Raw genomic sequence first — 15,217 nt, 5'->3', positions numbered from 1 at the left:
TTATCATATGTGTTCCCAGCAAACACCGAGGAATACTGAGGAGTGCTATAGCCCCAAAACGTGTCTATTTATGCTGGTTTTAATAAAACAGAGAAGTTGAGCTAAACCCCTGATGATTTACGCTTCTCCCTAAGAGGTTGCACCTATATCCCCCTTTTTTATATTAGCTGATGGAGTTACACATACGTCCTCCATGAAGGTCGAGACATTATTTGGATTGGTTGCACCTGATAAAAATATTTTAACTATTTTGGGGTGATTAAATCATACATTTTCTCACAGAAAACCATGGCAGTTTCCTCCTGGGGGTTGTTCCAGCCCCCTCTTTTTTTTCACTATTTTCTGAAGCACAGTTGATGGGAGTTGAAGAGGCATGGTGTTCGGAAGTTTGAAGTAGTCTCTTTGTTCAAAAGATCTTGAGAGGCAGAGAAACCATCGACCCACAAATTTTTCTGACATGTCAAAAGATAGGAAATTGTGAATAAGGGCACAAATTTGCTTAGAGATCCACTTCTGCTTTTGGCAAGAAAAAGAAGTGCAAGAAATGCTCAAAACTGAAATTTGTGAACACAAGACTGAAATGTCAAATTATAGCATGTATCAGAAGGTTTGTACTGCATATTTCTAATACCAGGAAACGTTCTAACACATAACACAAGGCCCAGTGGGTGACTATCACATACACACTACAGCCAATTCTATATAAATATGGGCAATTGCATTCATAAATTGCTACATTATAACATTTTCAAGTTATTTGCTAGTGTTAATAGTAGAATATCCGGACAGGCTGACAGTCATCAATTAACTCTTTCTATGTTGAAAAGGTGTTGGAAAGGTTAATAAAAAGTAATAGACTTGTATTACTGTGAGGAACTAGACAGGGCATCAGTGTGCACACCAGTTCTTTTTCTTCTGTTAGCAGGGAAAGGCAATTCAATCCAATGTGGTTTGAAACATGAGTAGGTCACTGTACACCATGATAAAATTCCCTAATCCCTGGGCCAAATTTCCCTGAGGAGGGCCTCCTCCTACCCCTTTACTTTCCAAGCTGACTTTTCCATTCCCACTCTCGTGTTTCCCTCTCCTTCATTTCTTTCATTTCCCCTACCTTAAAGCCTTGATACCCGATCTGTGGCTAGCGCTCAGGTTTCAGTTTTTACAGCTTAGACCGTCTATTGCTGTATACATTCCTTTCTTTCTGCTCTGCAGTGATTACTTACCAGAGCTTATTTTACACTAGTCCAGATGAAAGCTGCTCAGATGAAGGGAAACATAGCCAGGCTGTTTGAACATTACAGATATGAAACTACACAAGAGCACATTGTGTCCTTCTTGACATTTTGTATCAAACTCATTTTACCATTTAGCCACTATGGCCTTAATGTATTCAGGGACCCAGGAAAAAACATGTATAATGTAGGCATGCACAAGTTATGCCTAGTTAATGCTTGTGGTCCTTTTACAGTAAGGCTTGGGCTACATGGCAACATGAAGTCATGGGCGTATCATTTTACAACTGCAGTTGCAACACAACTTTAAGTGTTACCTATAAGGGACCTTTTATACAGGACGAAATTAGCCTGCGCGGACATTTCTGCGTCACAGTGTTATCCCTATGAGACTTGAATTCCGCACCTGTTAAAATACACGCGTCTTTACTTCAAAACCGCAAGATTCAATTCTGCAGCAGGAAAGCTTTCCGCTGCGGAATGAAGAACGTCTTGCGGTATTGTCATTGCGGATTTCTAACGTACAGAAGATGTAATTAAAGTCTGCAGAATAATACGCAATAAATTCTGTAACATGTTTAGCAGAACGCATTCTGCAGTTAAAATCACAACAAAATGCGCACTCACTGATAAAATCCACCCCTGCGCTGGATCCAATTCTGTCACGTGTCCAACGTCCCCAAGGAGAAAAGATTTTAATGAACTTGCAACTATCACAAAAATCCTGACATGGGTGAATTTTTAGGATAATTACAAGTTTGCTTCTAAGTTTTCTTCCTTTGGGAACATCTTGGGAGCACTTGAGATTTTACTGCGATTCCTGTCATATTTTATATTGCTGTGGATTTCTTGGCTAAAATGAGTTCAAATGACATATTTTCAATATATGTACTGCACATGCTGATATGAAGTTTAAAGACGTAATCAAGCATCCCCCCCTTCCCCCGGAAAGCTGTTTGACAACCAATATGGCTGCTTTTACCGCTGCCATCCAGACTCCTGTAAACTACCTCTGCCTAATTATGGAATGATGCATTCTCCACACGTGTATTGCTGGATATTCTGTCCAGGACTGCGCATACTCTTAATGACAACCCTCAAATGAGCTGCAATAGCAGCCATAAAGGTTGTCATATAGCTTTCCCAGATACAGATATAAATAAGTTAATTAAAGTTTAGTTCATTAAACTAAAGGAGAATGTAAAATTTTTATTTAGAGATTATTTTTTAGCATGCTTTTTACTGTACTTTAATTACAAAGTAATTTAAATAAAAATAAGATACATTTAAACATGTTAATAAACCCCTGTTCAAAAAAGTTGTGTATTATTGCTGCTAATATAGTTAAAATATGGCAAGCTGTCTTCCTCTCATCAATGGCTACTATAAGCTGGTAAGTAATATTACAGTAGAAGGAAAGTCTCTTAGCCACTATAAGGTTTAGTCGTCAATACTAAAGCATCAGTTAAAAATAGTGTAATTTTCCCCCTTACAATGTTGTTTTTGTTTCATCCCCACTAGTTCAGACAAACATCTGCTATGAAGAACAACTATCTCCCAAACCACTGAGAGTGCCTGCAGCCAAAATAAACAAAACAAACCCAGAGGATCCAGCACAGTCAGCCTTTATATCCAGCCAGGATAACATTTCACATGTTTTGATTAAAATTAGCTAATTTGTAATTCTAGAACCTATGTTAAAAGCTGCAATCCATATAGATCACATTAAGCGATGGCTTAGAGCAGCCAATGACAATGTGATAGATTTAGGCAGCTCTTGGGGGGAAGGGGTGGCATGAAGGCAATTAACCATTTCAATTACTGTTTATGTTTTGTATTCAGAAAAATAAAACAGACCCTCTGAGTTGATGTGGAGAAATGCCTGTCCACTTTAGACGATGTGCAACCTGAAAACTGAAAAATACCAAGGATCACTGATTTGGAATGGAAATGCCACATTTGCCATCAGAAAGTTACACAGATTTTCATCAGGAAAGGCAGGTATGTAAGTTTACAAACTGAAGTGGGGCCTCCTGGTCAGCTAGGCAGGGCTCAGAGAGATGAGTTATTGTATAGTATCATACAGTCTAATAGCAATGTAAGAAAAATATAGCCTACTTCTGCTGTTTACCATCTTCCAAGACATGCATGTTTCTTATAATTCTGCTTAATCCATAACAGCATTTGTGATTTTTTAAAGTTAATTACTTCACTATTTGGACTCGTATTGAGGCATCTAAAGGACCAGATTGAGAGCAACCTCTGGAGAACATCTGGGTGGCCATGGCTGTGCAAGACTACTGCACAAATCATACTCCCCTGGGCTTTGTCATACACATGAAACAACAAAAACACTATACGTTATAGAAAGCACAATAGAGGTGACTGTAATTTTGGGTGTATTACACCCAGATAGAAGAAGGCAGTAGAAGGGACATGCTTAGAACTAAGTGAGACATGCATCATCTATAGGAAGAGCACTCTCTAGCCTAAAACAGATCAGCAGAACTCATGTTTTGGATGTTTTAACTGTGATGTCAATAAACTGGAGATTGTTACAGCATATGTAGTGATAGCTTATGGATATACTATGCTTAGACTATATGTGAAGTCACTACAACTGACTGACGGCAGAAACATACCCAGTGCAATGCATTTAAGTGTCACCTTCAGTGACAAAAAATGATAGCTGGTCAATTGACAGGACCTGAGTGTATGAAGGTGTCTTAAGCCCAGAAGGGAGGCGGAGCTGAGACATTCAATGCATCCTACACAATATGACAAGTACCTCCACATTATTGTATTATTGGAAAGATACTCTGACAAGCAGCAGCCCCTTACCTTCATCTCCTCGTTGATCTCCCTCTTCACTGGGTGTGCAGGCTTCCTGCTCCTTTTATTTTCCGGTGGTCTTCCTTCTTTTTCCATTTCTGCCATTTTTTCTATAGTTTGTGCTGAAATGGCTGTGTGAATGAAAGAGTATTGGTAGGATGGTGGAGCAAGAAAGTGGAGTGGTTATTCCCCCTCTATCTAGAGGTGAAAGACGTCAGGGATTGTGTGAAGAGGGAGGGCTGGGGATGCCAGGCTGCTGGGCAGAGAGTGCCCTGCTGTCAGGTCAGCCATCTTCTGCCTCTGTCTACATTAGTCCTCTCAAGCTTGCTGCTTGTTGCTTTGTGTATGTGTGAGTGGGTGTGTGTGTATGTATGTGTGTGTAGTGCTGTCTCTCTCTATGTGTGTGTATGTTTCTGTGACTGTAAGTGAAAGAGAGGGAGGAGAGAAACACAGAGCGAAAGCTCCTTGTGTGGAACAGCAGAGGGGGTTACTACCTCCCAGGCTGGGAAAGAAGGAGGAGCTCCCAGCTGCCAAAATCTTATCCTCTGCCCCCTTACGCTCCAAGTAGTGCTAGACACATCTGGATGATGTGCATGGATGGAGCAGGGATATGTCTCACACTTGCTAAGAGCTCCCATTATCCCCACAGTATTTGGAATGTGTGAAGTCCAGTATATCCTGATGTACAAGTGCTGAATCTGTCATTTAACTCTTTGGCATTGTGCTATTTATGCAGTGATGTCTCATTGACTTGAAATACTGTAGCTCTGCTGCACTTGACAACTTAGCTCTGCTGCATCTGGACATGTAACCAAAATCACATCATTTATATTAGACACAGTAAATAGGTAAACTTTCTAAAAATGAGGCACAGCCACAGAGAAGTGACAGGAGGACGTTCATTAGAACATGCTATAATGAGTGTCAAGTGCACACAGATTTGATATAATATATGTTAGGCTGTCACTTATAATTCCATCTCTCTGTGTAGTTTTTGGAGTAGAGAAACATTAATAAAACCAAAATAAACGGATCAGTTTATTCCCCCATTCATTTAAATGGGGAATAAAAAACAACGGAAAGCTTTTAATTTGCTTCCATTCCATTTGTTTCTGTTTTTTTAGCTGGACAAATAGCGTAGTCTGCAGAAATAGATGAACAGAAGCAAACTGAAAGCTTTCCATTTTTTTTAACCTCCATTGAAATCAATGAGGAAAAAAGCGGATCTGTTTATTTTAGCTTTAATTCTGTTTCTCTGCTCCAAAAACGGAACCGAACGATGGATTTATAACTGACAGCCTAACTGAAGTGTGAATACAGCCTTAATTTAATGTAGAAGAATAACACAAAGATACAGATAATAGGTATTATAAGACATATATAGTATATACATATAGTATACAAATAATAATGTATTAAAAGGAGATATTAAGAAAAAGAGCACTGAGCATATCAGCTTCCAATCCTAATAATTACCAGAGGTGGGTAAAAGCAATATAAAGAAAAAGGTCCATTTGCACACAGAGCTGGAACAGTGGCTGAGGGAAATGTTTTAGGCAGATGTGTCAGTTATGGTTTGGTCATTAAAGCAATCCCTTAATTTTCCGAGGTGAGAATATGAATAGGAGATAAGCAAGCCATGGTGATCTAGGAGCACACACATAATAAAGTATATAATTCATCCGGTATAGGAAATACAAAATACATATAATTGGAATATGAAATGTCCTAAGATTGTCCACTAAAAATATGCTCAACGATTTACACATTAAGGAGGACAAAACGCAGAATTGTTATGTCTTAAGACCAGCACTTCAGGGTTAAATAAGAAACTGGAATAGTTTTCTTAAATTTTTACATACCACATTTTATCACTGCAAAAATACCAGTCAGTAGTAAATGGCGGGTGGACATGCAGCATGTCTTAAGGGGTGACATTTCTTAAAACCCTATCTATTAGATTGCTATAAGAAGAAATCCCTGCATTATCACTTATGCTTATGTATTCTGGGTACTAAAGGTAGTTGTCTACTTAGTTATCATGTGCCAGTTTTCATATATTGCAAACATATCTTTTAAGGCATTTCTCTACTTCCTGAAGTTGTTTAATCTCAGCCTGATACAAAAGCTGAAGTCACCTATCAGAGCAAGATGAGAGCTGGGTAAGCTGCCTCCCCTTGCTGGATGTGACAGCTGGATATAGAGGAGGGAGTGATGAGTAGACGTGATGAGCATACCAAGCTACTCAGTCACACTGCCACTGATGAGGAGGATGATAAGGCAATGTCCGGGGTGATGTTCATTCCAGCCAGTGAGCACGGAGATGGAGGGGGGAGAAAAGAGATGGGGCCATATCCCTGTCACTATAGCAGCAGCTTTTGTAGAGCAGCATCAAATTAACCAAGAGGCTAAACTGATATATTTAATAGGTTTTCTCAGCTATCAGCTATAAAAGTAGCAATTGTGAAAATGTAAATATTCAAATGCAGCACTATTATTTTATGAACCCATATAAATGCTGTAAGTGCTGTAGTCTATTACAATAGTACCTGTTGAAAAGAATTTAGTCATTCATTATTTTAATATCTAATTGAGTATATAGAAGAGATATGTGCAGTATGAAATCTTACTTAAACAAAGACGATAGTCTGATGTAGTAAGTTGGTGTAATGTGCAGCAAATCAGTGCCAATTGTAGGTCTCCATGTAATAAGCAGGGGGAAAGCTGCTGATCTTATCCATGCCATTATGTGATGGCTCTACAAATAGCATTAAACCCATCATAAGTGACACTTGTTGACAAAGAGACACCGCACAATCTGTGCAGGCTAGGGTGGAGGTCACACAATGCCCTGGCTAACTCATTGCTGGCTAACCTAAAGCAGGGTGAAAAATGGTGGGGCAGTTCAGGCAGGTGTAGCAACCTTCTACAGGAAACATGCAGCTGACTAAGCTTTGCTATACAATATATGGTGTATATGGGACCCTATGTATATATTTTTATTTAGTGTATCTTTCCCAGCACATATGCTAATTATATTTATAAAATATGTCACTAGAGCCTTACATTGACTAGGAAACACAATATTTTTAGGATATGTTCACATTTTCTCATTAAAAGGACAGACATCACACAACGGAGCCTAAATGATGCCAAATTGCAAACCATATCACAGACGTCTACAGAGTCTTAAGGTACCTTTACACGGGCTGGTAGTCAAACAAGTGATTATAGGCAACTGTTGCCCCGTGTACACACAACCCCCGACAGGGCACTGAGCGAGAAGTTGCTTAGTAGTTGCTAGTCATTCCGTGTCAGTGAGCTGAAATGGTCCGATTACTAAGCCACGTGTAAACAGGAGTTGGGCTGGCGGTTTTAAGTGACTAGAGGCGGGTGGCCTAAGAAGCTCCCCGAACCACTCCACCTCCATTCTCTAAACAACCAGCGCTCCTGTGTGAAAGCATGGAAGTGACAGTCGCTGGAACAGCTGTCAGGAGCTTATACATCTGAGAGTCATACAGTGTAAAGGGAACTTAAGAGGCACAACATTTTAGATTTTCCCATTTTCAAACTTGTATATTCAGTGTTACCAATGGAATTTGCTGAGACACCAACTCAGTATAGGGTTGTAGAAGATGCAATGTCATGGTTCATCCTTGAACATAATTTTATAGAGTTTATAAACTGTAGACATACTGAATATAAAATATTGAATATCTAAGAAAAAAAACTAAGCAATAAAACAGAATTATTTATCATGTTATGATATGGAGTACAGTTCTTATTTTAGTAAGGCTGGGTTCACATGAAGTGGCATTTCCGTGTGCACCCTACGCATGGAAATTCCACTGCATGTACAATAGCAACAAAGTGGACGAGATTTTGAAAATCTCCACATGCTGCGGAAATAGCCCGCACAAAACCCGTGCGAAAACTGACTTGCGGCTCAGAATTCAAATCCGTGACAATTGCTGTGGAGTTCACCCCCTCTCAATGAGGGGGTGAATTCCACACAGGAATTCACGATGGGACCAGCACCAAATGGTGTGGGTTTGGAAGCAGGCATTTCGCAGCTGATCAGCAACGGAATGTCCGCTGAAAATCCGCCCCATGTGAGCGCAGCCTAAACAGTCACAATCACAATTTTGTTGGTTGATGCCAAAAACAGTTGACATGTTCACAAACGCACCCCTCAGTGTATAGCCAACCTCTTTAACCCTTTCCGATCCAATTTGTATCCTGGTTTTTCTAGGGGCCTTACTCTTTTTCTGCCGTTATACAACGGCGCTATATGCTGGCTAAAACCAGTACTGCATGAGGCGACAAGTTGGATAGGCTCCAACAGCAGAGAGGCTGGCAATATACAGTAAGAGAACCCTTTGACCGATATCTACCAACATCAGAGCTGTACAGCCTTAAATCATAATGTCTTCACAGGTCAGACAGTGGATTGGAAAGGGTTAATGCAATACTCTCATTGTATAGCATTCTGCTAGAGTTAGGCCGCTTGCAGACGGCCGGGTCGGATCCAGCTGTGAGAATTCTCCCAGCGGGACCCGACCCAAGCGTCTGCAGAGAGCAGCGCGGGTACTCACCTGCTCCCGCCGCCCCGGCTCTTTCATGTGCCGGCTGCCGGCGCATGCGCAGAGCGGGGCCGGCACAGAAATAGAGCTTGCCGCGATTTGTTTGCAGCGCGAGATTTCGCGCAGCCAAATCGCAACCGTCTGCATAGGATGGCGTTTGTTAACGCAATCCTATGGCAGCTTCCAGGGGTGGAAATTCCGCAGGAAATCCCGCCGCGGAATTTCCGCTCGTGTGCAGGCGCCCTTAAAGGTGTATTCTACTTTAAGCAAATAAAGCTTATTTGGTGTATAATGAAAATTTATACAGTTTTCAAATAAATTTTGGGCATCAATTCCTCAGGATCTCCACTTGCAGTTACTGAATATGAAACATCACTATATACTTCCAAATTATGAAAATTTTTCCTGGTCATGTGATGTTGAAACAGGTGCACAGTTTGTTACAGTTACCATACAGTTATTAGAACTCTATCTTGTAACGTGCCAACACCTGTTCTTTACTATACAAGTGTGAAGCGTGTACGCCTGACCCACACTGTACAGGCGTGAGAAGTATATTCCTATTATGAGGATCGCACTTCTGTCTCTGACCATGCTGTGCTATCACAATAGATGTATGCAAGAGCAAGTGTGAGTCTGCCCGTAAGGCCTCATGTCCAGCCCGTGACTGCGGTGGGAGACCCTGCATACCTGTGCATGCAGATGGCGGAGTCCGTGCGGACTGCCCAAGTTCCGGGTTATCTGTACTGTGGATGGTCCGCACGGCTCGCCGCTGAACACGCGCAGTACTGATTTTTTCCTTTTAAGCTTCTGCTTTTCTTGCGGATCTGCCCGTGGACATTGCGCCTAACTGTGCAACTTGGGGCGCATAAGCCTATCCACGGCCTTGCAAGACCGTAGTGTTGGGAGTTACTGCCAAAAAGGGCAGCCCCAGATCTTTATATAGGTCTCCACGTAGGAGCAGAAATTAGGGGCATTGTGGCGATGCAGCAAGTGAGAGAGTAAAAAGTTTTATTGGGAGCCACATGCGTAAAGAGACAGCAGTAGGCATATTAGAAACTGTAAAGGAGACCAAAAAGAGCTTCATCGTGCGGGATGTCCACAATCACTAAATGCTTTTGTACTATCTGGCCTGCAAGCTCAAATGCTGTGATTACCAGTCTGTTCTTTCTTCAGTAAAGTTTTGCTAGCATGTGGCTGATTTCTGCTCATTTACCACTGCACTGCTTTCTGCGTAAACACCTGTACAATCAGTACTTCTTTTGGCATTTACCCCAGATGGTGCCGATACCAAGGGTCAGGACTCCGTATTCTACATCTTCCTCCCTTGATGTAGACTCATTCAAGAACCTAACCCAGTCTCTACACAATAGCAATGAACACATGCAAGTCCCTGGGACTACTTAAAGGGGTTTTCTAGTGAAATACTATTGATGACCTATCATCAGGATAGGTCTTCTGTAGTTGCACTACCTGGGTCCGTCGCCCGGGAACCCGACCGATCAGCTGAACCGGCGCATGATGTCAGCACCGCAATAACATGGAGATCAGAGCGGAAGAAAGCCTCCACGCAACCTCTGTGTAGTGGCTGGGGTTGTAGCTGCAGGCACGCTTCTCACTGAAAACAATGGGAGCCGTGCCTGCAGTTATTAGCGCCAGCCACTATAAGAAGGTCGGCACGGAGGCTTCAGCTCCAACCTCTGTGTATTTGGAGCGGAAGTCTCCATGCCGACCTACCATGTTTACACTAAACCAATCACTGATGGCAACGTTTTTTGGGGGGAGCGGGGGGAGGTGTTGGTGTGATCTATGCTCCATCTTGCATCAAGTACAAGATTGAGGTAGTGAAAGAGTGTTCGGTTAGCCACCTGCAGTTGCACCCACACCATGGGCTGAAAAAGCCCACTTTGTGACAATGATTTGCAGATAGATTAACAAATGTTAGATTCAGTGACCTACACATCTCTTGCAATGTAAGGCCAGGCGCACATACGTCAGTTGGGGTAAGACTTTTTTTATACCTGAGCTAGACACAACTGAGGACATTTGTGTGCACTTTGAGCACTAGCCTGCTGTCCACAGAAAGACAGAAAAAAGCTGCAATGTAAATGTAATGTTTTTCTGTCAGAAACAAGACATTTGATGTAAAAATTAATGCGCCAGGCACCATGAAAAATCCCACAGAAAACTATGGGATTAGTTCTGGCATCAGTTTTCTTCCAGCGTTTCACTAACGTTTTATAATATAATCAGAACTGCTCCTGCGAGCAGCAGAAGCAATTAGAATCCCCTGCAGAGCTGCTGGAGCTTCCTTTAATTGATCATATAAGATTTTGACTAAAGCAGTCAATTATCTAAAGTAAAAATACAATGGCTGATAGCGCATATTAAATACTGTCTATCCTAAAGGACTAAAGCACATAAGCACTTTATAATTGTAGGTAGTAAAACAGGTAGAGCCTAGGTTTCTTCATGTTTTGGTGCTTCCATTCATTGCTCAATCACTGGGTCTCCCCCTGCAGAATTGACCACAGAGAACAAGAGTTGACATGGCTCTAATAAGGCAGCAGAGTGTCGTCAAGCAAGAGAAAGACAGAAAGATAACTATAACAAAGTCTGGAGATCTATGTAACAATATCACCATCACCTCTTAGGGGCACCTTCTTGAAGGGATTCTAATGAGTCTTGAGGACTATACTTCAAATGGAATTTCTTGATGAGCAATGGAGCATTAACATACCTTTCTGGAATTTATGACCTTTCTTTCAGATCATATCTTTTAAGTAATAAAGTTTCCCATGAGCCTTCTTAGACCCAATGTCCATGGGTGGATCTGATTTGCAGAATCCGCACGGTAGATCCGCCAATCAAGCCACCCATAAAGAAGCATGGGAGTCTGCAAATTAATTAAAGCATGAAGATTTGATTTGCAGACCTTTTGGTCCGGAAAACAAATTACAGCATGCTCCATTTCTGTGCGGTTCCCACACGTACGGCTTCCATTGAAGTCAGGAGAAAGCAGAAATTTTTTAAAAAAAATCTGTACTGTGCATGTCTGACGGCGAGCCTTGCAGACAATCCGCAGTACAGAGAACCCGGAAGTGCAGAGGTCTACGCAGATGCCGCAACCTGCCCACACAGGTATGCAGGTAGGGTGGGTTCCCGCACGCGGAATCCGGTCCACCTGTGGACATGAGCCCTTACTGTCCAGGATTTGTTTCACCTCAAAATCTGAAGGTTTAGAAGCAGCAAATGTCTGGATCTTACAGGATAGCCTGTTTATGACTAGAGGGTGCCAGAGAACTAAATGGAAAGAAATGGGGAATCCAAAGCGAGCGTGGTATCCCGAGACGCAGGACTAGTCTGATTTAATACCTGAACTGGACTTTATAGACAATCAGACTCTTTTCCCTAGAGTAATCTTTGGATCCACATGACAATTCTTGTCCACTCCTTTTAGCATTAGCAGCCGTGGTTTCCAAATCCCTATGATTCTCAGACTATATGTTCCGAATATTTTGAAATACATTTTCAACAGCAAAGACAAAAAGCTGAGCTGAAATAGGTAGAGAAACATTTGAACATTGACACTGATTTGAAGATACTGCTCCGGGACTTAATTAAACCTACAGTCTAGCCATTACTTTCACAACAGTATCCAGAAGAGAAAGTGAAGAAAGTCCCCAAGACTTTTCACAAGGCTTTCCAGAACTTCTAAATGAATTGCACACCTTTATCACAAACTTTATGAGTTGAAAAGTCATGGAGATGAAAGGCCTTCTAGAGAACTCACGTCAGCTGAGGAGCAGAAGGAAAATCAAGCAGCAGAACACAATGAGCCATTTTGGAAACCTGATCTACTACTACCCAGTCAGTCAAGAATCCTTGGCCAGGAAGCAAATTCATGTAGATTTCTAACCAGGGTTCTTTGGGAATGGGTAGAGACTGAAGGAGTGCTTGCTGAGAGGACCTGAACTGTGCACAAACTGTACAGGAAACCACATACTCCTTTACTATTTGAGTCCAGTCTGGCCACCAGTAGTAATGTGTGAACAACTCACTGGTGACTTTAACTACAGCGTGCTCTGACAGTAAGGATAAAGGAGATTAGAACATAATTCTGTGGTAGAGCTCTGGAGGTTAGAAAAAGCATCCATTAGAAGAAACTGCTAAAGAGACACACGTGGGGTTTGAATCAATCATGTGAGCTAGGTCTTCGATATTGTGCAGTCGAAAGACCTAGAAAATGCATTTGCACAGCAATACTTCTAGGCCAGGCAATATAATAAGATAAACAAAGCATGAAAGGAAAAGAGACCAAATGGCTTGACATGGATTGAGTCTGGGAAAGGATAGGAGGTTTTGTGGTTAATAAATATCTCCACTGGAAATTTGCCATCCTCCAGTAGATGACGCTATTCTTTTAAGTCCACTGTCAGGACTCGAACCCAAGACCTCTTGTGCTCCAGTCAGCAGCTCTCTGCCCTGGGCTATCCAGGACTTGGAGAGATCCTTGCTGAAACCCAGTTTTTTCCTGTTTCTTTGCTTCTGTTAAGTCCACTTCTTGTCTCCCTGTCCTGGCTTCGCCCTGCTACTAATTGAGACTTCCTATGAAAGCCTGACTATGTCTCAGATCCAGTGCGTGATTATTGTGCTCCCTCACCTTTATCAAAGGTGATTATTCCTCCTGATCATCTGCAATTGTACCAATACCACCTGCTGCTGACCTCTGGCTTCCATCTGACTACGCTTCCATCTCCTCCTATTGTGGTGCATACCGATACCTCCTGCTGCTGAGCTTTCACTTCCATTTGACTACACGTCCGTCTCATCCCATTTTACTGCATACAGATACCTCCTGCTGTTCACAGGTGGCTTCCATTTAACTACACTTCCGTCTTCTCCCATTATACTGCATACCGATACCTCCTGCTGCTGACTTCTGGCTTCCATTTGACGCTTCCGTCTTCTCCATTGTACTGCATAACAATACCTCCTGCTGCTGACCTCTGACTTCCATTTGACTACGCTGCCATCTCATCCCATTGTATTGAACACTATGATGTCCCCATAATGACTTCCGGCTTTCTTGACTACTCTCCATTGACCAGCATGGCTACTACACCAATCCAGCGCCGGTAAGACATAATATCCAGTTTTACAGCCAAGAGCTGACAGTCACCAACTGAATAATTCTTCTTAGCTGAGGAGAAATGAGGATACCAGTACGGCATGCAAAGGTGATGCTGCAAAAAGTTTCCCAAGGGTATCTTTCTGGATGTCATTATTTAAGCTGCACAAAGTGCACTTCACTTTTGCTATTTTTGGAATTCTAAGAAACAGTCGTGTGACAGTATTGTCATCACTATTCATTGACTTGGAGACTGCCATGCAAATAAGTTGCAAAAGTGGCAATGGTCTCCCCTTTTTAACAATTATGGGAGTCTCTGACAATTATGGATTATTTGCACTGTAATAATTGTATTGTGTGAGGTTGCCTTAATTGTACTGGAGGCAGATGGCATAATAAATTTTCTGTGTGTTTCAATATAATTTTTATGTGGGATGGATAGCAGCATAAGGCCTCGGTCACACGGGAGACACGGCATCGCCCCGAGAAAATTGCAGTGATATCACATTACTGGTCCGTGCGATATCACTGTGGTTTCTCATGGTGATACCGCGATTTGGAGCACTACAAAGTCGCATGTGGTGCTACAAAGTCACGCGACTTGAAATATTAACCCTTCCCCGAAAATAAGCCCTTTTTTAAAAGTATACATCGCTTTAGAAGCGTTGTCCTGCTCTGCTGCATCTTCTCCCCGGTCCCCGTCACTGTTTTTCATCTCTCCTGGGTGGGGATTCAAAAATCCCTGCCTCTTGGAAGCGTTGCCTGTGATTGGCTGACGCTTAGCCAATCAGAGCCAGCGCTCAATGAAAGGCTATGATTGGTTTATTGAGCACTGGCTGTGATTTACTAAGCAACGGTCAATCAGAGGCAGTGCTTCCAGGAGGTGGGGATTTTTTAATCCCTGGCCAGAAGAGATGATGAAGAACAGTGTTGGGGACCCAGGGAGAAGATGTAAACAGGCTGACAGCGCTTCTAAGGTGATGTATACTTAAAAAAAAAAAATTTCCTGCAGTTAAGTTATGGCTTTGACAGTAGCATTTCCTACTGTCAAAGTTGCATCGCACCACGCGAAAACCGCATTTTTGTGCACTGCAACAGAGAGGAAGGCTCCATAGGCTACAAAACCTAACGAGCCACGTGCATATCGCGGGGCCTGCGAGGTTTTTCTGTCGGGATGTTGCATGCTACAAAACATCACACATGTGAATTAACCCATAAGAAAGCATGGGCTTTACATACATGCAATTTGTAGCATTGTAGCAATGCGACAAAATCGCGCAACTTTGTTGCCCGTGTGAACGAGGCCTTAATAGTACTGTGGTTTGGTACAACATTATCCTAAAGAAGTATTCCGGAGACTTAAAGGGAACCCGTCACATCCCCACAGCACCATAAACTAAGTTAGGGCTTCTACCCACTAGTGTTTTTTTTAACGCTGC

At 42.2% G+C, this 15,217-nt stretch overlaps 2 protein-coding genes across 4 annotated transcripts in view; one reads left to right on the top strand and one right to left on the bottom strand.

Moving 5' to 3' along the window:
* SOBP (sine oculis binding protein homolog) overlaps positions 1-4,515 on the bottom strand; it is a 208,329-nt gene extending 203,814 nt beyond the window's left edge. For 2 of the 3 annotated variants that reach the window (XM_066607371.1, XM_066607388.1), the window contains exons 1-2: positions 4,074-4,515; positions 3,090-3,146 (exon numbers count right to left, since the gene is read on the bottom strand). In XM_066607371.1, coding sequence (XP_066463468.1) covers positions 3,090-3,146; positions 4,074-4,169 — 153 coding nt within the window. In that variant the 5' untranslated portion in view covers positions 4,170-4,515. The remainder of the gene's footprint in view (positions 1-3,089; positions 3,147-4,073) is intronic. The other variant, XM_066607380.1, reaches the window with a different exon arrangement.
* Positions 3,215-15,217, top strand: part of PDSS2 (decaprenyl diphosphate synthase subunit 2) — a 237,964-nt gene continuing 225,961 nt past the window's right edge. The window contains exon 1 of the mRNA XM_066607400.1: positions 3,215-3,233. The gene's annotated coding sequence lies outside the window, so the exon portion shown is untranslated. The remainder of the gene's footprint in view (positions 3,234-15,217) is intronic.

This window comes from Eleutherodactylus coqui, chromosome 1, assembly GCF_035609145.1.
Source record: "Eleutherodactylus coqui strain aEleCoq1 chromosome 1, aEleCoq1.hap1, whole genome shotgun sequence".
NCBI classification, from domain to species: Eukaryota; Metazoa; Chordata; class Amphibia; order Anura; family Eleutherodactylidae; genus Eleutherodactylus; species Eleutherodactylus coqui.
Note: the sequence above shows the minus strand (reverse complement) of the source record. Positions and strands in the feature narration are given on the sequence as shown.